Source organism: Pyrus communis, chromosome 5 (genome assembly GCF_041283825.1).
Source record: "Pyrus communis isolate YQ-2024b chromosome 5, ASM4128382v1, whole genome shotgun sequence".
NCBI classification, from domain to species: Eukaryota; Viridiplantae; Streptophyta; class Magnoliopsida; order Rosales; family Rosaceae; genus Pyrus; species Pyrus communis.
In genome coordinates this window covers 5,861,446-5,887,285 of record NC_142569.1, presented here as the reverse complement: position 1 = coordinate 5,887,285, position 25,840 = coordinate 5,861,446, and the positions used below count along the sequence as shown (strand labels likewise).

The following is a 25,840-nucleotide window of genomic DNA, read 5'->3' as shown; positions in this document are numbered from 1 at the left end:
ACAATCCACCCCCTTTAGGGGCCCGACGTCCTCGTCGGCACACTCGTGACCAGGGTTAGGCTTTGATACCAATGTCACATCCCGGCCCGGGGCGGATCACTTCCCGGACCCGCTCCACCACCGTAGCACGATATTGTCTGCTTTGGACTTACCATTCCCTCACGGTTTTGTTTTTGGGAACTCACGAGCAACTTCCCAGTGGGTCACCCATCATGGGATTGATCTAGCCCCTTTCTCGCTTAACTTCGGAGTTCCTACGGAACCCGAAGCCAGTGAGCTCTCAAAAGGCCTCGTGCTAGGTAGGGATGGGAATATACATTTAAGGATCACTCCCCTGGACGATGTGGAATTTTGTCCCCACATGAGGTATTTACAACAAATTAAAATAACAATTAGAGTGCAAAAAAAATTAATTTAACATAGTACATTCTTATATTACTCAATATTATAAGTTTATGTTATATTTAATATTGTTAATTTAACATAAATTCTTATAAATATTATTCATTCCATTTTCTCATAACAATTCAAGTGACAAAATTAATTAATTCGACTAAATTTTTATTAATTTAACAAAAATAGTAGAAATTTATCTAAGTACTTAAATTAAAATTTTTAAATAAATAAACTTGTGTATTATACAATTTAAAAATTAAAGAATTTAGTGATAGAAACCTGATTTGTGGAAGAATTCCGTCGTTGATCAATTCTTTATGTACTCAGCCAGCTCAAATAAATTCCCTACAAAAACAAATTGTAACTAAAAATTAAACATAAGAGGAGAAAATAAAAATATTACAAGCAAGAAAAACTTACTGTTGTGAAGAAGGAACAAATGAAGTTGGAAGAACAAATAAGAAAGGTGACAGGGAGAGAACACGGGGAGGCTTTATAAATTGGAAGAACGAATAAGAAAAATGCAAGAGAAGAAGAAGAAAACACGGGGGAGAGTATATATAGACCATCAATCTGTCGCTTACAACAGACACCGGGTTTCAAAATATTTTAAAAAAACTAAAATCTATGTCGCTCAGAACCGACGCAAGCTTTAAAATATTTAAAAACAAGAACTAGTGTCGCTCAGTGTCGCCTACAAGTGACACCCATAATTTATGTCGCTGAAAAGCGACACTATTTTATTTAAAGCAACGCCAGTATTTAAAAATTATTAAAATGTGTGTCGGTTATAAGCGACATTAAATGTTTACGTCGGTTTAAAAGTGATATAGACATTTTATGATGCTTTTAAGTGACAGTAAATCCGACGTCATGTTCAGTGGATGTCGCAACTCTCTTGTCTGTCACTATATTATATTAAATCGACACAACAATTGAGACAATAAGACCCATTTGTAATAGTGTTCAACAGCAGGTTAGGTCTCTCTCTCTCTTCATATGATATGCACATATAAAATACAGGAGATCAACTGCTAACTAGCTATCTTTCTCCTTCGAAATGTTAAAGTTCATCCTCAACTGTGTAACCAACAGATGCATTCAAAAGCAGTACATTTCCCTATTTGTTCGCTTAGTTTAAAAAATTTAATATACAGCTGTGGTTTGGCAATATCTAATTATTATTTATATATTTTATATATTATCCATGATCAAACTTATTTAACTTTATGGAAAACTCATCAACTCGGGCCGCAACCTGATCGCACTGCACGTGCAAGCTACGTGTCTTTACACAAATATAACTTGGCAGAGTACGTGTATTACTTTCCCTTCCTACACAATTTGCATAACTGGTTAATAAAAACTGTAAGTTTAATTTTATGCAAAAAGAGATAAACTTAGGGTAATGCTATTTACGTACTTATTTTTACTTTTTATATATTTTTTTAATTTCGAATCGTTGGATCAAATGAATTAAAAAAGATAAATTGAAAATAGCATTACCCTTTGATTATTGATACGATTGCGAGAATGAGCATGAGTCTACGATATGAACAGTATTTCCCCCCTAACATTGAAAAGGAGAAAATCAAAGTACTGGTTTGTGAATTATGACTAATTTGTAGTTTTAGTCTACAAATTAAAGATCTATTATAAGTAGTGCATGAGTTCGACAAATGTGAAGCGTTAGTCCTTTACGATAACCCCGTAAGAATCTTTGGCCAAAATCTGAGGAGTATCTTTAAGAAGAGTAAATTAGAGAAGGGGTCTTTTGATATGGGTCCAATTTTATAAGCTTGTTCTGATATGGGTCAAATGTATTACACAGTCATAGGTGAGGTCTAATAAGTAGAGCAATCATCCACGTCAGTAATTAAGGTGTTCATACTTTGATTTCAAATTACATTAATTGCCATTGAATGTTTTATTAGGACTCTTCCAGAAATTGACTTGAACTTTAAATTACAAATCACGGTTTCAACAACCCTAATCCACTCTTGTTTTGAATATTCCTTGCGATTCCTACGGATTAGCATCCAAATTTGAATTTCGAATTCGTATGAAGCTATTAGAACTATAAGGAACATCTCTGTAGATGATGAAAGCAAACATGACAAATATCTGATTTGGGGTTTTTTGGTTTTTGCTACCTGGATAACAGGTATGGCACTTCCCCACGAGATTTCAAATACATGATTTGCGAGCTTTATATGTGATTGTGTTATATAAGTATTGCTCCACTGGCTTTTAACATTGATTGTGTGTTCAGGGGCTTTTGACATTACCAAGATGGAGGACTGCACCTTATTGTTGAAAACGAGAATCATGTAAAATTACATGTTTCTAATCAAAAAAATAAAAAATAAAAAATGTATAATTACATATTCCACCAGGATAGGTGGTTATAATACGATAGGTAGTTTAGCTTGTACAAGTACTTATATGACAAATAGTTTAGATTGTAAAAATACTAATATGACAGGTAGCTTAGATTGTCAAAAATCTAACAGAAATTTGGGTTATGCCGTCAAATAGGGAATCTAACATAAGTAATTAAAAGCCTCCTTAAAATAGATTGATAAGTATTTCAAATTCAAAAAAATATTATCAAGAAATTGGAAAGCAGAAGATGAAAGAAACTGAAGAATTACTCTTTTTTATGATGGATAACTAATGATGATACAAATCTACAGCGTGGGAAATTTGTAGACAACGTTTAAAAGCTATAAAAGGGTAAAATAGTGATCACAGTGTAAAAAGGTTAACCTAACAACAAAAAGTGCTGATATTGTGTCCTAGGACCTAAATAAAAAATAACTAAAAATTGGACTAATCCTAATGTTGGGCCATAAAATTAGATCTATTTCAAGTTACCTCATTAAGGAGTTGCCTGTATGCTCCATTTAATAAGAATCCTCAAAGAATTAGTGTCAATAACCAGTGTTCCATATTTTGTTGAATACATGTATAGCTATAATGAATTTTTAGTTTATAGATTAAAGCTACAATTGAGGACGAGCTTTGGTATAGTAGAAATGTTGCTTATTTATGACCTAAAGGTCATGAGTTTAAGTTGTCGAAACAACCTCTTTGTAAAGTTAGAGTAATATTATATACGTTAGACGTTCTCCCCAACTCTCATAAAACGTAAAATCTTATTGGTTTGAGCTGCCATTTTTAGATTAAAAGTATAATTCAATGATAGTTCATTGCATCAATTAAGTTATACATACTTTTAATTAAGTACATAATTAATGCCAATTAAAATTATTAATTAAATACCGATTCCATCAAAACGTCAGTACAGCAATTCATCACCCACCTCCTCTTGCTTTAAACAAAAACAAGCCATCGCAATAATTAAGCCAAGGTGGGTGGGATGGTTGTGGGTTCATACATGGCAGTGACAGTTCGACGTTCTGTCATCAAAGCATTATCCTCTTCTGACTTTGTCGCAGCATCATTGAACTCAACTTGCAGATAATTTCATCCCCACCGAATTTCAGTTCAGCCACAACTTTTGAAAATTCCACCAGAGATTTTTCTTTTTTTTTTTTTTCGAAAAAATCCACGTCAACTTATCAAAAATTCATTTTAACGTTGTATTTATACGCAAAATTATGAATGAACTATTATTCTTTTACCGGACAAACTTACAACATACATGCATTTTAGCAATATTTTACACTAATTGTGAAAATCCTGTGTTCGATACTTTGTAATCTGCGTACTTACTTGAACGAGGCCATCGGTAGGTAAGGTACAATTTTCAACTAGCCTCTTCTGAGTTTGAAAGAAATGGATAACCGTGGTTCGTCACTAATTGCTCATCTTTTTAGGGAAAAAAAAAAAATTCGAATAATGTATCATGCTTTTTGTCAAACATAATAATATGATTAGTTGTCACAATAACATCCTCGTTTAATGTAATATCAAAATCACCAACTAACAAAGAATTATCCTTCGTTCTTTCACTATCGAGAAAAATCCCTCTTACAATTCAACTAATATGATCAAAGTCTTGGTCAACTCCAGGTGGGAAATTAAAAAAGTGGTCCATTTGAACAGGCAACTTGGATAAAGTCTTTTTCAACTCCAGGTGGGAAACTAAAAAAGTGGTCCTTTTGATCAGGCAACTTGGACAAAATATATCATATATGAGTGCATCGGATTATCTTAGATTGAATTAATTTCAGAAATTAAATTGAACTGACTTAAAATGAATTAAATCGGATGAAGTTAATGAAATATTTGATACATTTTGTTGTGCTTTGACTGATGCAAAACTCTCTTGGCAGCGCAGATTTTGCATTGACTTTAACCAATTGGAGTAATGGTCCATCAACTTTAACCTAATTGGAGTATGGTCCCCCAACTTTAACCTAATTGCAGCAATGATCATTCTACCATGACTCATTTTGACGGAAGTTCTGACGGAGTTGACAAAATTGTTCATAACTACAGAAATTGATGAATTAAGGGCCAATGGTGACAAATCCCAGCACATGAATATGTGTATGTAAGCACTCGACTTCGAATGGTGATTATATTGAGGAAAAGATCTGGACCTTCCACTCTCGTCCTTATGGCTGTGTTTTTATTGTAGCAGTAGGAAAAACCAAGATGGATATTCATCCAAGACAAAGGAAAATCAACAAGAAAATAAAGACAGTTAAACTTGGAGTTTCCATCAAAAGCCAAAGGAAACTGCACAAATCTGCACAGCCCCACGCTAGTTCCTTACCAAGAAATCTAACCCTTCCGCATGCCACTTAGGCTTCAACCGTAAGAGGATTAGAGAGCTATGTTTAGTCCTATAGTCCGGCAAGAAATTATACTTTAATCAACAGTGTCAGATCATATTTTATATCATTTCCAACCGAGGGGGTCAAATGGCGATAGGCCAAAATAGCCTTTTGACAAAAAACCATCTCTAACCAAGAAGGCCAAAGGGCTATAGGCCAAACATAATTTATTATTTTAATTGAATTAGTATAGTTAATTAAATTAAATTACCATATTAAAATAAGATTTTCGAACATATTAAAAGATTATTGAAAGAGGTGGCCATTTGAAAATTATTGAAATTGTCTCGGTCAAACCCATATCCTTTATAAATACGGAATTGGATCCTATCCGAGGCAATGCCTCGGGATCCTCTTGATCGGACAACACAGATCGTTAGATTTTGATCTAACAGTTACAAACAAAAAGATTCCTCTAAAAGTTATAATAATTGTATTCGTTGAATTAAAATCCAACGATCCGTGTTATCTGATCTGAGCATCCGAGGCATTGCCTCGAAGAGGATCCAATTCCTATCAATACCAACCCAAATCTAGAGATAGGTCATATACATACAAACGAAAAACAATTTCCATTCAAAATATATGCTACAAATGGCAATTCCAAGGCTTCCACATATCTTACAGCTTTTAGTTCTTTTGGTTCTATCTACTTCATGGGCAACTTCAGCTGATCCTGAGAACTTTGTTCATTGCCTTCTAAACCATTCCCAACCTTCTCACCCGATTGCCCCAGCAATTTACTCTCCCAACAATGCTTCCTACTCATCCGTTTTGGAATCTTACATCCGAAACCTCCGATTCAACACATCTACAACCCGAAAACCCTTCCTCATCCTCACTGCATTGCATGAGTCCCACGTGCAAATATCCGTTGTTTGTGCCCAGATCCATAACTTGCAAATGAAGATTAGAAGTGGAGGCCATGATTACGAGGGTGTATCGTACGTGGCTGAAGTTCCATTCTTCATCCTCGACATGTTTAATCTTCGGTCCATCCACGTAGACATCAAATCCGAGACTGCATGGGTCCAGGCGGGGGCTACTCTTGGTGAAGTTTACTATAGAATTGCCGAGAAAAGCAAAACCCATGGCTTTCCCGCTGGTGTTTGCCCTACAGTTGGCGTTGGAGGCCATTTCAGTGGCGGTGGATATGGTAATATGATGAGAAAGTACGGCTTGTCAGTTGACAACATAGTTGATGCACAACTTGTGAATGTGCATGGTGAACTTCTCGACCGAAAATCAATGGGAGAAGACCTTTTTTGGGCCGTTACGGGAGGCGGAGGAGCCAGCTTTGGAGTTGTGATCGCGTATAAAATTAATCTTGTACGCGTTCCAGAAATAGTTACTGTTTTCAGGGTTTCAAGAATCCTGGAACAAAATGCGACAGACATTGTCTACCGTTGGCAATATATCGCGGATAAGCTTGATGATGACTTGTTCATCAGGCTTACCATGGATGTTGTAAATGGTACTAGTTCAAATAATAGTGGAGGAAACAATAAGACTCTTAGGGCTTCATTTATTGCCATGTTTCTCGGAGACTCTGAGAGGCTCCTTTCAATCATGAACAAGAGCTTCCCTGAATTGGGTTTGAAGCAATCTGATTGCGCCGAAATGAGCTGGGCTCAATCTGTGCTTTTCTGGACGAGCTTCCCAACTGGGACAGCTACTGAAGCTTTGCTTTCTAGAACACCTCAAGTTCTTACACGCTTGAAGAGAAAATCAGACTATGTCAAAAAACCAATTCCAAAAACTGGTTTGAAGTGGATTTTTCAGAGAATGATTGAGCTTGAGGCACCAATGTTGACCTTTAACCCCTACGGCGGAAAAATGAGTGAGATATCGGCGTCGGCAACTCCATTTCCTCATAGAGCTGGGAATCTTTGGAAGGTTCAGTATGCAACAAACTGGGACATACTAGGGACCAAGGCAGCAGATCATTATATTGAATTGACAAGAAAGCTCCACATGTACATGACTCCTTTTGTTTCCAAAAATCCAAGGGAAGCCTTTTACAACTACAAGGATCTTGACATTGGGATCAACCATAATGGTAATGGCATTTCAAGCTATTTGGAGGGGAGAGTTTATGGCATTAAGTACTTCAAGCATAACTTTGATAGGTTGGTGAATGTGAAGACCAAGGTCGATCCTGGTAATTTCTTTAGGAATGAACAAAGTATCCCAACTCTTCCACACTAAAGAGGAAATAGTTATAATAGCATTATGATTGATTTGGTCATTGTTTAGCTTGTTTGTTATGTTTTTTTTATGTATATCTTTAATATTGTTTGTAAAATAAAAAATTGTACTCTATGTTTTAATCAGCCAAAGAAATGAAGAAGAAGAAAGATATTGCTTCCAATATTCCAATTTGTTAGTACTTAATTATTACAAGTTTCAATAAAAATCACTCCAAAAATTGAAAAATTAGTAGGTTTTTCGGGGTTTCACTTTTCTATCTTCTTGTTAAAAAATTTACATGTTCATTTAAAGACATTCCGTCATACAAATTTAGTGGGGACTAATTGGCTTTTTTCTAACTTGCTTTGATCAACATGTTGTAAAGTTGAAGGCAATATTAATAGTGATTAGTAATGTAGATAAGTAAATTTTAATTGAATTATAGAACTTTGACACAACAATAGTTGTAATTAGATTATAAATACTTCCAATAATCTAGAAATAAGTACCACTAAACTAAAATGATCATATGCAGCTTTCTGCAACCTTACAAAATGCCAACTAGAGTTACAACCATTGAAGGATGATTTGTCATATATATTATTCATATTCGTAATTTTTATTTGCTATTAAAAATTAATGCCATCCAAGATACTAGATAGCGGGCGTTACATTGGCAATACGTTGCAATGTTCAAATAGGGAAGTATTTAAACAAAAAGAAGAAAAAGGAGGTGATCTTATACATTTTCTCATTTTACATCCTTGTTTAATATGGCCGTTGAATTGAATATAAATATAAAAAAAATTAAGTGACAAAAATAAGGGAAGAGGATCCTCTTTGAATTCTCTTTGTAGGAATTCGGAAGTTCAATTAATTGTGTCTGTTCATCGTACATTATACGGTTAATTTTTATTAGGTAATGTTTATATTTAATTTTAAGTAAAAAATTATAATTTTTAACCGTCCAATGTACGATGAACATAAACAGTGTATACCTTTATTTAATTTTGGCCATTAAATAAAAAAATAAAAAAAGTCACATCTTTTGAAAATTCTTCTTGTATATGGGCAGCTCATCATTTCTATTTTCTTCTCTCTCTTGATGTGGAGATAAATAGCATATATAAAGGAGTTTGCTTCAACTGAAGGGATACCGTGATCATATATCAACAAGGAAATATATCCGCAACCCAGTTTGCCTATCACTGTAAGTCGGAGGGAGGCTATTCGCAGGCCTTAAAAGCCATTTACAACTGAAAAATAAAACATAATTCTGTCCAAAATTATAGTTCTATAAAAAATTATTTTAAAATCAAGTCATATTTATATATCATCTTCATCTAACCAAAGGGGTTAAACATATCCATTTAATAATTTATTTGTTTTAAGCTTGTACTTTAAATTTATTAGTTAATTTAATTAAAATATCGTTATATGTTTTCAAATATAACTATTGTATTTGAATAAATTATTGCAACACTGATACTTCTTTGGCTAAATAATGACCTAGTGGATTTCATAGAATTATAACATAGTTATCTGTTAGTGATGAGTTTTTCAATAAATCAGACCATTTTTTTACTTTTAAAACTTTAACCCTCTCTATTAGAGATTGCCTAAGTGACCTTTGGCTCCCTCCTTTTTTTATTTATTTATTTTTTTTTTTTTAACCCTTTCCATAGATTGAGCCTCAATTATTTGACTCCCAACTCAATGATGGAGCCAAGTACAAGGCTCCTTTGAGCTATGGTATGGGGAGAGTTTTGGTTCTTTAAGCTTAAAAATATTAAGGGAAATTTTATTTACACCCAATAATTCTCTTTTTACACCCAACTTGAAAATTTTGTCCGGCAAACTTACCTTTTTACCCTCAAATACAAAATTGACAAACTTAAAAATAAATAAAAAAATAAAAAAGAACACAAACGCATAAACCCTCCCAACCACCTACAATGGCAGTAATCGGACATGATTCCGATTGTCATTACAAAAATTGTCGTCGCCGACCTACTCTTTATCTCATCAATGTTCTTCGTGCTCGTCTCTATGGGACTAGATTTTGGTCCGACTACTATTTTCTTAAAAAAAAAAAAATTAATTTTAAAAAAAGGGATAATGAGTGGCAAACCACGGTTATTAATTGCTTTCGGAGCCCAAGAAGACTTATAGAGGCATTTCAGCCCCCTCTGACCACAAGTCTGGCTTCCACACCAGCAGTGGATTTCGAACCCGTGACCTCTACACATTTTTTGTAGTTTCCTTAAAATTTAATGGACCAATTAAAAAATAAATAAAAAACTTGCAAATTGCAGCTCAAAAGACCGGTGTGATCCTGCAATTTGTGGAATAAGGATGCAGTCCCAAACGTGGACAAGTTGAAAAGCTATATATGCTTTCAAGGATGAAAAAGCTGGTAGTCATTTGAAATTGGATGAAGAAGGAATTGATGAGAGACCAAAATTTGAGAGAGAGAGAGAGAGAGAGAGAGAGAGAGAGAGAGAGAGAGAGAGAGAGAGAGAGAGAGAGAGAGAGAGAGAGATCAACATCAGAAGCCCTATATTTTTCTGACGAACCCAACTTAGCTCAGGCAACACGATCTCCCGATTTCGTTGAAGGCCACAACCCTCCTCCATTATCATTTTACCTTCTTCTCCACCCTCCATTAATCCCTCTTTTCGATTTCCGGCAACCCACCCAACCACCAACTGGGGCTCTCAGGACCACTTCGACCCACTCATTTGCTAGTTGACAATATCATTCTACACCCATCTTTTCATTAGGTCTACATAAAATTTCCCAAATATTCATCATTTAGCTATTTTATAATTTTAATTGTAATATTCCACGTAGGGAATTAAAATTTTGAATATTAAGGCTGTTTTTGAGGAAAAAAAGAGCTAATAAATGTTAAATAAATTCATTACTTTAACCAATATTATAATTTAAAGGTAATAAGTTAAAACTTTCATACAACAAATGGTTTCTTATTTTATTCACTTGAAAGTTTTGATGTTAGAAGCTTAGAACACACAGTATGAATTCCTTGCTTCAATTGTTACTTTAAGGTTTACTATTATATAATTTTATGTAGGCAACAAAAGATTGAAAAATTGATTTCATAGTAATAATTTTAAATTAGCCCTCCTACAAAATAATTACTGACTACACCATTGTCCTAACTGCGTTAATAATTTTATGCTTGTGGCCCCAAACCCTTTCCATAGATTGAACCTTAATTATTTGACTCCCAACTACTTTAATAATTTTAAGCTTGTGGCCCTAAACATTGAGGATATGTACCTCCACGTACTCCTCTCCATCGTGCATGAACAGGGGTTGACTGTTGAAAATCAAAATAGGGCAGATACAACACCAAATCAGATTACTTTCGAAAATATACACAGAAAAATAAAATAAAATACTGATTAGCAAAGAGTAGTCTCTAAATTGTTTTCGAAATTGAGCGTGGACAATGTTTACCGATCAATCGGAGGACTTAATTTTTTTAATTTGATGGAATATTGGGATTGAATTATTTACAAATAATTAACATTATATATTGTTTAGAGAATGGTTATTTAGCAATTAAGCATGATTTTATTTGATTTTGCATGACGCGGGCTTTGAGTTTTAAGCGACGTGTTTCACGGGCTTTGAGCTTTAAAGCAGACCTCACTCAGTTCACTATCTTGAAGACTCTCCCAGACTCAGACTGAATCTTCTCTCCTCAGTCCTCCCTCTCGTATCTCGATCCCTCTCTCCCAGAGTCCAGGCTGACTGTCATCCCTCTCGATTCTCAGTCTCTCTGTCAAACTCGAAGGGACAAACGACGAAGTCAATCTCTCTCTCTCTCTCTCTCTGTCGAACTCTAGGGGACGAACGATGGAGTCGAACAACTCGAAACGATGAATTAGTCATGTCCTCCATCTGACTCAGACCCATATTTGCAGGGAAGACGAGTTCTGCTGACGGACCCTTTCAGTTTCAAGGTATTATGTTTTAGGGATTTTGTTGGTTTCTTGAATCTTGACCACTGTTCTGTTCCAATTTCAAATCTTTTGTTGAATTGAATTTGAATTTTCTGTTGGGTATTACTAAGATTATGTTTGGTTGATTAGTGGAACGTTTCATGCAAATTGGGTTTGAATCTTCTGTTGGCAATTTATGAAACATGTATTCTCCTCTCTGAGAACTGGGAGAAGGCTGCGATTCCTGCCTTGTACCGACTTACAGTAATAATTGGACCTGTGGAAAACAGGCCGAGTTAAGTCCAGTTCCAAATCTCAGAATTCATATACCCACCTCAGCCTGCCTCGTTGCATTTTAAAACAGGTCCGGTGTGGTCTTTATAAATTTAGGCATGGACCGGTAGGAAAACCAAGATGGACATTCATCCAAGACAGAGGAAAAGCAACAAGAAAATAAAGATACTTTAACTTTTAGTTCCTTACTATGAAATCTAACCCTTCCACATGCCACTTATTTTCCTCCAAAATAACAAAAGCATGTCCAAACATATAATATTTTGCATATATGTGGATGTAGTTGCAACTTATACCGCCATGGATGTAGATGTACCAATATTAGCATAGAAATAAATAAATATTTATTTTTTGCTTTGAATTTTCTACAGGTCAAAAGGGGGAGGTGACTTGTGCATAATTCCTGCCTGATGTATTCTTAATTTGGAAATTGTCTCGCTCAAACCCATATCCTTTCTAAAACCCACATTTAGAAATAGATCTGTAAGAAACCTAATTGGACTAAACTAAATTGTATAAGGAAGATATGCAGTTGCCAATTGTATAAACTGGTGGGAGTTGTAAACGTGTAAAACTGCTTCCTATAATCAAGGAATACGTGGTGATTATGATCACAAAACAACTTGCAATCTGAAACTGCTAATAATTGTAAAGAACCAACACTCCATGATAGATGGAAGTTGGCAAAGGTTATACTTATAAAAGGACTCCCTGCTCACAAAGAAAACGTTTGGTAATCAGGGTCCTATCACCATTGGAACATAAGGTCTTGAGTGAGTAGAAGAATTCTTATGTGTTACCAGTAAACACAGCCTGCACCAGGTTTTTCAGTTGGTGTTGATGCTGTCTTTGTTGCTGGGCAGATGGGTTCTCAGGTATGGTCGATCTCTTTTTAATGCCAACTCTTGTAATGTTATATATAAGATATGTTGTTTGTGATCCTTGTTGAAGACTAACAATTTATAGTTCCTACATTTGGTATCAGAGCAAGGTTAGTCTACTTGGATTCAAACTTAATTATCTTAACATTTATACCTATATCATTAACTGGGAATATTTGTTGTACAGGGAAGAAAATTGCCTCAACCTAGCCCCTATTGTTGGCATCGGTGATTGTTGCCTTGATTCATGACAACATCTAATTCCCTACATCATGGCTGCCTTGGTTAATGATGGTTTCATTTATTATTTTGAGGCATTTATTTATGACTATTTTGATTTCTTGGTTCATGGTTGCCTTGATATATTGTTGCCTAATTCCTAATTACAAGTTCCTGTAATGTTTCTTGATTGTTTATATATGCAAGTACAAGTAAAAAGACGATTAGGTCACCAAACTTGTGAAACCCAATCTCTGCTTAGAGAACCTGCATGTGGCGTTCATCTTGGTTGAAAAGACACAGAATTAGGCAAATTCTACAAAGAAGGGAAATTTTGAATGGTTTGTTTTTGTGCAATGTTGGATGCTTGTAAATTTTTCTCTTCATAAGCATGCGTATTTTTTATTTATTTCAATTTTCTTCCTTGATCTCCTTGGGTGCATGCAAGTAAAGTTGAAACTAAACTATTTTCATGCACTGGTTGATGGTGTGTAAATGAACATTGCGAGAATGTATCTTGGTAAAATTATACTGCAGTGTGTGTGCTATCAGCTGCTGTGATTCTTCTGGTAAAGTTTCCTCGTTAAACAACATATTGAGTGCATGCTCTGGGACATGACAAATCCAATGATGTTTTTCATTAGTTTATTAGTATGATTATATTGTTGGGGTTTAAAAATGCTTCACTACTTGGAGAGGTTTATCTTACAAAGAAAAATGTAACGCAGCGGAATTGATAGGCAAGAGAAAGAAAGAATTCTCAAAGTATTACACAAGGTTTTTATTCACTCACAAACTTAGTACAAAAGGAAACACTCAAACACTCTTAGAAGCTTTGTTGCTTCTTCTTACTTCTTACTTGACACTCTCACTTCTTGTTACTTTCTCTCTCGGTTGTTCCAAATGGTGTGGATGCCTTCTCCTTTTATAGGCATGGATGGAACCTTGGAGAAGCATGAAAACATCATGCTAGAGATATCTAGATAATTCCACTACCTTCCTAAGCTAGAATTATCTATACTAATCTTGTATGTTGGTGGAATCCTCACCATTCTTCTAGACTCTTCCACCAACTTGAACTTTGCTAGAATTCTCTAGCATGTGCATGGATCTTTCTTTGTGTATGGGCCGGATCAATTATCTTTGGGCCAAGACAAGATTACAATTCAACATCCCCCCTTAATCTTGTCTTGTGACGCCAATTGAGTTTCTTAGTCTGACAAAGTCTTCTTGTTTGAGTGGCTTGGTGAATATGTCGGCAACTTGGTCTTGAGACTTCACGTATTCCACTTGCACATCCTTTCTTACAATGCATTCTCTTAAGAAATGATAACGGGTATCTATGTGTTTGCTCCTGTCATGGAATACTGGATTCTTTGCTAGAGCTATTGCAGACTTGTTGTCGACATAGATCTTTGTTGGCTCTTCTTGTCGCATTCTTAATTCTTTCAGCAAGTTTCTTAGCCAGATTGCATGGCAGACACATGAAGTAGCAGCTACATATTCAGCTTCACAGGTAGAGAGAGTGACAATTGGTTGCTTCTTCGACATCCATGTGAATGCAGTGTCTCCCATGAAGAACACAAATCCAGTAGTGCTTTTTCTATCGTCGGAATCTCCTGCCCAATCACTGTCGCTATATCCAACAAGTTTGTAGTTATCAGAACTTGAATAAAACAAGCCAAAGTTAACAGTACCTTTGAGGTATCGAAGAATTCTTTTGGCCGTTTTCAAATGTGTAGTTGTGGGATTCTCCATGTGGCGACTGATTAATCCGACAGCATAGAGAATATCTGGTCTTGTGCAAGTCAAGTAGCGCAAGCTTCCAACTAGACTTTTGAAAAATGTTGGATCTACGCTTTCTCCTTTGTCATACTTGGTTAGTTTGACTCCGCACTCCATTGGCGTGCTCACGGGCTTGCAGTCATCCATTTTGAACTTTTTCAGTATCTCCTTTGTGTAGCTTTCTTGGGAGATGAGAATTCCTTTTTCGTTCTGCTTGACTTCAATGCCTAGGTAATATGCCATCAACCCGATGTCGGTCATCTCAAATTCTTTGGTCATCACTCTCTTGAACTCTTCAAACATGCTTGGATTACTCCCGGTGAAGATTAGATCATCCACATATAAGCACACAATCAAAATATCTCCATCTTTGACTTTGACGTAGAGAGCATGTTCATGAGGGCACTTGATGAAGTTGTTTTCCTGAAAGTACTTGTCGATGCGACTATTCCATGCTCGTGGCGCTTGTTTTAACCCATAGAGGGCTTTCTTCAGCTTCAGAACTTTGTCTTTATGCCCTTTGATCTCATAGCCTGACGGTTGCTGAATGTAGACTTCTTCTTCAAGGACTCCATTTAGGAAGGCGAACTTCACATCCATTTGTTGAATCTTCCAACTGTTTTGAGCTGCCAAAGAAATTAGTAATCGTATAGTTTCCAACCGAGCAACGGGTGCGAATACCTCATCATAGTCGATTCCGGCTCTTTGACTATAGCCTTTCGCCACTAGTCTTGCCTTGTATCTTTCGACCTCTCCATTGGCATTTTTCTTTGTCTTGTACACCCACTTGACTCCGATGGCTTTGTGTCATTTCGGAAGAATAGCGAGTTCCCATGTATCATTCTTCTGGATTGCTTCAATTTCTTCATCCATTGCTTTCCTCCACTTAGTATCTTGCACTGCTTCTTGGAAGTCGACTGGTTCACAATCAGCAAAAAGACAGAAAAGTGTAGGATTATCAAGTCTTTCAGCTACCTCATAAAGATCTCGTATACTTCTTGTGCGTGGTACTTCTCTTTCATTTAGACTCCCACTTGACAATGCTGATACTGATGAATTACCATGATTGGTTGATGTTGGTGAAGCAGGTGGAGTAGTGGATTCTTGTTGAACCTCTCTTGCTTGCTCCATCATCCCTTGTTCATTCTCTTCTTCAAATTGAGGAAAGAAGTGAAGATCACCTGCATGCGGGCCAAAATCCCATTCTCCTTCTTCATCGAACATCACGTCTCGACTGATCACCGTCTTCCCATTGTTTGGATTATACAGCTTATAGCCTTTTGAATTGGTGTCATAGCCGATGAAGATGAACTTCTCACTTTTGTCGTCGAGTTTGGTTCTCCTCTCGTCTGGTACGTGTACATGGGCTATGCTTCCAAAAACTCTTAGATGAGAAATACCTGGTTTTCTTCCACTCCATGCTTCTTGTGGAGTTTTTCCCCACACACTCCTTGTTGGAGACCGATTGGATAGGTAGACAGCACATGCTACAGCTTCTGCCCACAATTCCTTAGGCAATTTCTTGCTTTTGAGCATGCTTCGAGCCATGTCGAGGATGGTTCGATTTTTTCTTTCCGCCACTCCATTTTGTTGAGGGGATCTTGGAACTGTCAAAGGTCGACGAATTCCATTTGCTTCACAAAACTCTTGAAATTCCTTCGAAGTGAATTCTCCTCCTCGATCAGATCTCATGGATTTGATCTTGCAACCACTCTCCTTTTCTACAGCGACTTTGAACTTCTTGAATGCTCCAAAGACTTCTGATTTCTGCTTCAAGAAATACACCCAGGTTTTTCTTGAAAAATCATCAATGAAGAGAAGGAAATAATTATTTTTACCCAAAGAGCTTGGTTTTATTGGACCGCACACATCGGTGTGAATGAGCTCGAGTGGCTTCTGGGCTCTTGTGGTCGACTCCTTTGGAAAGCTTTTCCTGAACTGTTTCCCAAGTAAACATCCTTCACAAACTTGATCAGGGTGGCTGATGCACGGTAAGCCTCGCACCATCTCCTTCTTAGATAATAACTCCAATCCCCCAAAGTTAAGATGCCCAAAACGAAGATGCCAAAGCCAAGATATGTCTTTGTACCATTTCTTGAGACACTTTGCAACATCGTTTTGAATGTTCATGGGAAACATCCTATTCTTTGACATTTTCGCCTTGGCAATTAATCTTCCTTTGTCATCTCTAAGAAAAAGGATATAATTTTTCGTATGAAAATCATAACCTTTTTCTAAGAGTTGACCCAAACTCAAAATGTTGCTTTTCATATTGGGCACGTAGTAGACATTTGAAATTAATTGGTGACCGCCATTTTCCAAGGGAATAAGGATGTTACCTTTTCCTTTTACGGGTATTTTGGATTCATCTCCAAAAGAAACGTTACCACTCACTGATTCATTGAGCTCTACGAAGATGCTTCTTCTTCCGCACATGTGGTTGCTAGCGCCGGTGTCAAGGTACCATGTATAGTCTTGGTCTCCATCATTGTTCTTGCATGCTAGTAGCACAACACCATTCTCTTCTTTCTCTTCTTTCACATAATTGACCTTCTCATCAAGTCTGTTGTTTGGAGCTCTACATTCCCAAGCATAATGCCCAAACTTTTGACAATTATATCATTGAACATGAGATTTTTCATACCTCGAGTTTGAGCGTCCTCTTCCGCGACCTTTTGTTGAGCTTTCTCCTCTTTCGTAGTTGGTATGGTTGTTTAAGTTCCAACCACATCCACGCCCATGTCCTCGTCCGCGACCTCGACCACGACTTCTTCCGTATCGGCTTCTCTCGTTGTCGAAGCTTTCTTCTTTCTTCTTTGGCTGAACATGCGTCTTAAGGAGCTGCTCATCATTCCCTTGCCTCTTCTTATGTTTCTCTTCATATGCTTGTAGTGAACCCATTAATTGCTCTATACTAATTTCTTCCAAGTTTTTAGTTTCTTCAATCGTCACGACAATGTGCTCGAACTTGGGGTCCAACGAGCGTAGTATCTTCTCCATAATTCTAACATCTTCTAACTTTTCTCCGTTTCTTTTTAATTGATTGGAAACGGCTAAGACTCTTGAGAAATAATCAGAGATTGATTCAGACCCTTTCATTTGTAGAGATTCGAACTCACCTCTTAATACTTGAAGACGAACCTTTTTCACTTGTTCGGCTCCTTTGTAAGAGGTTTGAAGCTTCTCCCATGCTTGCTTGGCAGAGGTTGCACTCGAGACCTTCTCAAAGCCATTGTCATCTAATGCTTGGTAGATGAGGTAGAGAGCCTTCTTGTCTCTCTTTCTTGAATCTTTCAAACTCTCCTTCTGGGGTTGAGACAGAGTAGCTTCATCTTCTGGCTCAGTGTAGCCTTTCTCCACAACTTCCCAGACATCGTGTGCACCCAAAAGGGCCTTCATTTTGATACTCCAATTATCGAAGTTGTTGCTGTCGAGCACTGGAACTTGGAAGGCTGCCATAGCATTGCTAGCCATAGCTCTGGTACCACTTTGTTGGGGTTTAAAAATGCTTCACTACTTGGAGAGGTTTATCTTACAAAGAAAAATGTAACGCAGCGGAATTGATAGGCAAGAGAAAGAAAGAATTCTCAAAGTATTACACAAGGTTTTTATTCACTCACAAACTTAGTACAAAAGGAAACACTCAAACACTCTTAGAAGCTTTGTTGCTTCTTCTTACTTCTTACTTGACACTCTCACTTCTTGCTACTTTCTCTCTTGGTTGTTCCAAATGGTGTGGATGCCTTCTCCTTTTATAGGCATGGATGGAACCTTGGAGAAGCATGAAAACATCATGCTAGAGATATCTAGATAATTCCACTACCTTCCTAAGCTAGAATTATCTATACTAATCTTGTATGTTGGTGGAATCCTCACCATTCTTCTAGACTCTTCCACCAACTTGAACTTTGCTAGAATTCTCTAGCATGTGCATGGATCTTTCTTTGTGTATGGGCCGGATCAATTATCTTTGGGCCAAGACAAGATTACAATTCAACATATATCCCATTTATTTAAAAATGGAAGATGAAGTGGCTTTATGATCTGAATATGCAACGTGTTTGGCTGCAGTGAGAATGCATTTTTCATCTATTTCTGTTGTGATCAATATAATGATCCGTATATTGTTGGAACTATATCACTTTGAGTTTTATCTTTTTTGCCACTATACTAACAATTGGGTTTGCAGTAAATGTTAAGAACAATTAAGAACATTGTTCGATTACAGTAAAGGAAGAATGGTTGGGGTTTAAAACTCAAGAAATGTTCACATTCTTTTCCAAAGAAGGGGATGTATAAATTGTTGGTGGTTTTAATCAGTGTATGGCATCATGTAGATCAGGCCATATTCTTGTCCAAAGACTTGTAATAATTGCATGATAAGATCCTTGAATGATGGCTATACAATGAAGGTCAATGTCAGTTTATATCTCTTGCCCAAAGGTGTGATATAAACATGCATTTAACAATCACTAATGATTGTTTCAAGTTTTCCATGTCTTCTTAAGATAGTCCTTGCAGTTTTCCAGATGATTTCAACTGGCGTATCAGGATAGATTTAAGGACTGGGAATCTTCACGTTTTGAGATTGTGCCGCTGCTGTGTTATGCGGGCAGAAGCAGATGCTGAGGTTTTCAACACTAATAATCTCTATACTTGAACAAATGTTTGAATAAATCTTCACCAAAGTGGGATTTTATGGAAATTTTGGTCTGGGAAAAGATGCATGAAGTGATTCAATTTCTAAGGCTTTAACTCTTGTTGACGATGAAACCAAGCGAAGATCGCAGGGCCTCAGGAAGATCTTACTGGCCTCGGTCTTGCCCATGGTGGCGGAGACGACGTTTCCGGTAGACGTTACGAAGACTTCCATTTTGCTGCGATAATGACTGCTCCAACGATCATGGATTCAATTGGGGGAAATGCCGAAAATGGCAAACTCGTTTCTCGAGGAGGTGCTGGACCATGTGTTCTCATTCATATAGATGGACCAGGACCGGAACTTGATCTCGATAGTGTGTGCAAGTTGTGGTACGAGATCAAACGATGGTGCTGGCAGCGGATTTTCGGTAGAAACTGCTATGCCGTCAGCCCTAAGATAGTGATAAGGCGATTCCTGGACGTTAGATTCATCGGGCTCAAGGGACAGCCTCCATGCACAGACTTCAATCTGGTTCCCCGAGATTGGGTTGGTACGTGTACCCTTGGATCGCCGTCACTGCTACCAATTGCAGGGTTCTCTCTCTTGGGTTCTCGGTGCATTCTTCACCATCTCCAATGGTATCTCCAGGTACTTGTATACTATCGTTGAAACACTACTGAGTATACCTATGCAAACCCTTTTCCCTAATAGCATATTTCTTCCAGCCATGAACATGCACTTACATATACGATAATTGAATAACTGAAATGCAAACTTTTCAACTTGCACTGCATTAAACGAACCTTTATTGTACTCATGCATGTGTGTGGATTCTCAAAAAGGGAGCCATGTTTATACAATAAGTCTGAAAGGGTATTCATGTATTGTTACTTGAAAAGAATAGTATGTAAAGTTGGTCAGTGCTTCGGTTCGGCATAGTCATTATGCAGTTGGCCTTCGTTGTTTAAAGGAAGCTTGGCAATTTAAGCAGAAAGACACAAGGATTTTCTACGTACGGATCTTACAAAATGATAAAAACTGGGCACTACTATTTATCTACATGTATCTACGTACAACAAAAAAAAAAAAAAAAAAAAAAAAAAGAAGCAAAATATAGAATTGGTTCGAGTTCGATGTCCGTACAATATTGCACAGTGGTTCTTTATTATTTTGGATGTATTAGTATGTTGTCATGCTTTGGTTTCAATATGTAGTGCCATATTCTAATGTAAAGTAAATTATGTGGCCAAATAGAAACTACACATATCCTGGAACTACTGGAAGGTTCTCCTACTTACCATATTAATGGTTGAAGTTTTATTTCAGTTATTGTGTATATGTACAAATATATGTATGCAGTATATTGAAATGTTGTGGACTGATGAAAGATTCAGACCGAATGAGCTTGGTATTATAAGCATTCCATTGAAACTAAACAAAAGCTTTACAATGGTGGACCAATATGATTAGTGGGAGCTTGGAAACAGAGCTTTAAATTTGTTTCGGTATTTCTATCATGCATAAGTTATTTTGGGCGATGTGATCTTAGGGTGCTTGTACGAGTTGATGTATAAGATTTTCTAAGGTTCATTTCTTTGAAATAATTTATGGCAAATATGCAAAGGGATTAATTTGATTCAAAACGTTGATTAAGGATTTGATCAGTGATAATTCAAGTGGGAGAATGTTAGGACTCTATTGAATTGTCACTGAGCATAATAAGGACAATCAAACGTGGAATTAATTAATTAATAACAAAGACATGATTTGAGTTGTAACTTGAAATTTTTGTGAAATAGCTTATGCAAATAAGGATGCATGATTAAGATTGCATATAATTGATATTTTATGTCTCTTGCCCAAAGGTGTTACATAAAATTGCATGTCATGGTTATTCACTGAATAACTAATTTATCTGCATAGTGCAAAATTGAGGCTTCATTGGAAGCATTAGGCAAACTCATTGGAGTTTGATAAAGGATCGAATATGAATGTATCATATTTTGATGTTGTTTCATGGGGAGGAATGCATGAATGGTTTGAGATGTTTTCAGAGTATAACATTTTTAAGAGAATTAAGTTAATTGTTTTCTTGTCCAAAGACTTGAAATACCAGTTGTTTTCTTAATCTTTTACATGGTTGTTATACAATGAGGTTACATAATCGATTATCAAATAGTGGTTGTTTATGTTTCTTGCCCAAAGGTGTAACATAAACATGCATGAATTATGGACATGAAAAATTTGTCTGCAAAGGAAGAAGTGAGAAAAGGGTCGATAATGATTGAACTCATTGATGCAAAATCAATGGTTGCTAATCCACTCATGAAACCATTGCCTCTAGAGTGTTCAAAGAACATATCACGAGGATGGGGCTCGAATCCTTGGAGTCCACTGAAATGTGGGAGTAAGAAATGTGCATTTACATATATATGTTTGTATGCTTATATGTGCATATATGTATGCATGACATTTCGATTAAGTTCTAGTTCCTATAATCTGTCAATTTAAGTGGGACCTATTGGATTGTATGCATCATTTAATCTTAGTGATTAATCATATTGCAAAACATACAGATTAGTTTTGAATGTATGTAATTTCAGAGTGCATGTGCCAATCAGCTGCATATGATTTTCTGGAGTTCAATGTTTGAACTAATCCTGGTGGATGTGAGGATGATGGTAGCTCAATGTGATCACTAAGGAATCAGTGTTGTAATCGGCATATTATTTCAATACAATGACTAGTTTACGTCCAAGTGGGAGAATGTAAGAAACCTAATTGGACTAAACTAAATTGTATAAGGAAGAAATGCAGTTGCCAATTGTATAAACTGGTGGGAGTTGTAAACGTGTAAAACTGCTTCCTATAATCAAGGAATATGTGGTGATTGTGATCACAAAACAACTTGCAATCTGAAACTGCTAATAACTGTAAAGAACCAACACTCCATGATAGATGGAAGTTGGCAAAGGTTATACTTATAAAAGGACTCCCTGCTCACAAAGAAAACGTTTGGTAATCAGGGTCCTATCACCATTGGAACATAAGGTCTTGAGTGAGTAGAAGAATTCTTATGTGTTACCAGTAAACACAGCCCGCACCAGGTTTTTCAGTTGGTGTTGATGCTGTCTTTGTTGCTGGGCAGATGGGTTCTCAGGTATGGTCGATCTCTTTTTAATGCCAACTCTTGTAATGTTATATATAAGATATGTTGTTTGTGATCCTTGTTGAAGACTAACCATTTATAGTTCCTACAAGATCGTATATGCATACAAACAATTTCCAATCAAAATATATGCTACAAATGGCAATTCCACGGCTTCCCCATATCTTACAGCTTTCAGTTCTTGTGCTACTATCTATTTCATGGGCAGTTTCAGTTTCAGCTTCAGCTGATCATGAGACCTTTGTTGATTGCCTTCTAAACCATTCCCAACCCTCTCACCCAATTGCCCCAGCAATTCACACTTCCAACAATGCTTCCTACTCATCCATTTGGGAATCTTACATCCGAAACCTCCGATTCAACACATCTACAACCCAAAAACCCTTCCTCATCCTCACTGCATTGCATGAGTCCCACGTGCAAATATCCGTTGTTTGTGCCCAAATGCATAACTTCCAAATGAAGATTAGAAGTGGAGGCCATGATTTCGAGGGTTTATCATACGTGGCTGAATTTCCATTCTTCATCCTCGACATGTTTAATCTTCGATCCATCCACGTAGACATCAAATCCGAGACTGCATGGGTCCAGGCTGGGGCTACTCTTGGTGAACTTTACTATAGAATTGCTGAGAAAAGCAAAATCCATGGCTTTCCCGCTGGTGTTTGCCCTACAGTTGGTGTTGGAGGCCACTTCAGTGGCGGTGGATACGGTAATATGATGAGAAAGTACGGCTTGTCAGTTGACAACATAGTTGATGTGTAAATCTGCACGGTAAACTTCTCGACCGAAAATTAATGGGAGAAGACCTTTTTTGGGCCATTACCGGAGGCGGAGGAGCCAGCTTTGGAGTTGTGATCGCATAAAAAATTAATCTTGTACGCGTTCCAGAAACAGTTATTGTTTTCAAGGAACAAAATGCAACGGACATTGTCTATCGTTGGCAATATATCGTGGATAAGCTTGACAATGACTTGTTCATCAGGCTTATCATGGATATTGTAAATGGTACTACTTCAAATAGTAGTGGAGAAAACAATAATACTCTTAGAGCTTCATTTATTGCCATGTTTCTCGGAGACTCTGAGAGGCTTCTCTCAATCATGGACAAGAGCTTCCCTGAATTGGGTATGAAGCAATCTGATTGCAATGAAATGAGCCGGGCTCAATCTGTGCTTTTCTGGACGAGCTTCCCAACCGGGACAGCAACTGAAGCTTTGCTTTCAAGAACACCTCAAGTGCTTACACACTTCAAGAGGAAGTCAGACTATGTCAAAAAACCAATTCCAAAAGTTGGTTTGAAGTGGATTTTTCAGAAAATGATTGAGCTTGAGGCACCATTGTTGACCTTCAACCCCCACGGCGGGAAAATGAGTGAGATATCAGCATCGGCAACTCCATTTCCTCATAGAGCTGGGAATCTCTGGATGATTCAGTATGCAATAAACTGGAACATACAAGGGACTGAGGCATCAGATCATTACATTGATCTGACAAGAAAGCTCTACATGTACATGACTCCTTTTGTTTCCAAGAATCCGAGGGAAGCCTTTTACAGCTACAAGGATCTTGACATTGGGACCAACCATAATGCTAATGGCATTGCAAGCTATTTGGAGGGGAGAGTTTTTGGCATTAAGTACTTCAGGCATAACTTTGATAGGTTGGTGAATGTGAAGACAAAGGTCGACCCTGGTAATTTCTTTAGGAATGAACAAAGTATCCCACCACTTCCATACAGTCATTATTTAGCTTCTTGTTGTGCATGGTTTTTTTCTCTTGCTTTGGGGTTAGTTATGTACATCTTTAATCAGCCAAAGAAATAAAAAAGAAGAAATATATTGCTTTCAAGGTTGCAATTTGTTAGTACTTAATTATTACAAGTTTCAAGAAAAATCTCTCCAAAAATTGACAAATTAGTAGGTTTTCTGGATTTCACTTTTCTAACTTCTTGTTAAAAAATTTACTTGTTCATTTAAAGACATTCCGTCATTGAAAATTTGGTAGGGACTAATTGGCTTTTTCTAACTTGCTTTGATCAACATGTTGTACCATGTCTCACATTGGAATCTTGATTGAATTATACATACAACTTATATTGAACGATTCTATTACTGATTACATCGTGCCCCTTTGCATAAAATTTCACACATAGTGAATGACACACGTGGTTAAGTTTGAGATAATAAATTTGTCTTCGTATGCGTGGCCCACTAAAGAGTGGTCACACGTGAGAGAACATGTTAAAGCATGAGGGGGGCACAATGTCGTTGCGTGGGGATGCGATTCACCAAGCTGAGCCAAACAAAATCGTCTGCCCCCTCCTAATAAATAATTCATAATAAAAATCATATTAATTTCTGAGCCTTCGGAGCATCAGCTTCGAACCATAATCTGAACCCCCCACTTTTCATGGTGTTGGAGTTGAGCTCCATGGCGGGTGGGTCTTCATCGTTGAGAATCTGGTTGGGGAGCCAAAATGCAAGGTCATCCAATGTATCAGCCATCTGGGTAGTCTTTGAAATAGCTGAGAAGAGCACAAAGAGAGTGAAGTGGAGAAAAAAGTAGAGAGAGAAAGTGGGGTTTGAGATATGGAGGTTTTGCTACTTGGTGAAGGTATAATAATGGCGAAGCCAGCTGGGTTTGATGGTCCTACAGAGAGACTTACAGGGACTTAGCATATATGGAGAAGCAGAGGTTAGTGAGAACGAGAGAACAGAGGATGCAAATATCTCTGGGACGATGATAGGCTTTATTGAAAGTTGAGAGGAAGCCCCTAATAAATGACATTAAAATATTAATAAAAGACATTTAATAAGGGGTGTGGTATCTACACATCTTATTTTACTTCTCACACAACCTTTGATAATTTATGTCCGTTGATCTTCTTCGATTCATTCGATCTGACGGTCGAAAATTAAAAGTTGTGTGAGAAGTAAAATGGGATGTGTGGATATCACACCACTTTAATAATTAGTAAAAAAAAATTGAAGCCACTGTCAAATTTGACAGCAAACTCCTTTGCTCCCATTCCATGTCATGCTACATAGGATTTGGCATTCCGGTTGGAAACAATTAGTGGCCGTTTTTTTTCTTCTTATTATAGCTTATGTTGATAATTTGACATCTTCTTTGAAGATACTCTTAAAATATCATATTAATATACGGATCATTTCTATCTTCTTCTCTCTTGATCGGGAGATAAATAGTATACATAGAGGAGTTTGGTTCAACTAAGGTGACACCGTGATCAATATCAATATCTAGTCTACAAGGAAATATATACGCATCTAAATTGGATTTTTTTTTTTTTTTTTTTTTTTTTTGGTGAAAAAGAAAAATCCCAATTGGTTGGTATGGCCTATGGGTCTTTTATTCCTAAAAGTATGAAATCTCCATGTGCCAAAAAATTGAAAAGTTGTCAGCGATGCTGGAACTGTGGCCACTTACTCACTTGTTCCTCGTCCATCTCAACCCTTGCCATA

The 25,840-nt window shown here is 37.0% G+C and overlaps 1 protein-coding gene and 1 pseudogene across 1 annotated transcript; both read left to right on the top strand.

The window, feature by feature from the left end:
- Positions 1-5,741: 5,741 nt before the first annotated feature.
- LOC137726417 (berberine bridge enzyme-like 8) lies at positions 5,742-7,577 on the top strand. The gene has a single exon (XM_068465344.2). The coding sequence runs from the start codon at positions 5,790-5,792 to the stop codon at positions 7,410-7,412; it is 1,623 nt and encodes a 540-aa protein (XP_068321445.1). The 5' UTR covers positions 5,742-5,789; the 3' UTR covers positions 7,413-7,577.
- A 15,754-nt stretch (positions 7,578-23,331) lies between these two features.
- Positions 23,332-24,194, top strand: LOC137724629 (berberine bridge enzyme-like 8 pseudogene; annotated as a pseudogene).
- Positions 24,195-25,840: the final 1,646 nt, after the last annotated feature.

Excerpts from the sequence above, each read along its gene's own strand:
- LOC137726417 (XM_068465344.2), top strand. The coding sequence starts at position 5,790 with ATGCTACAAATGGCAATTCCAAGGCTTCCACATATCTTACAGCTTTTA.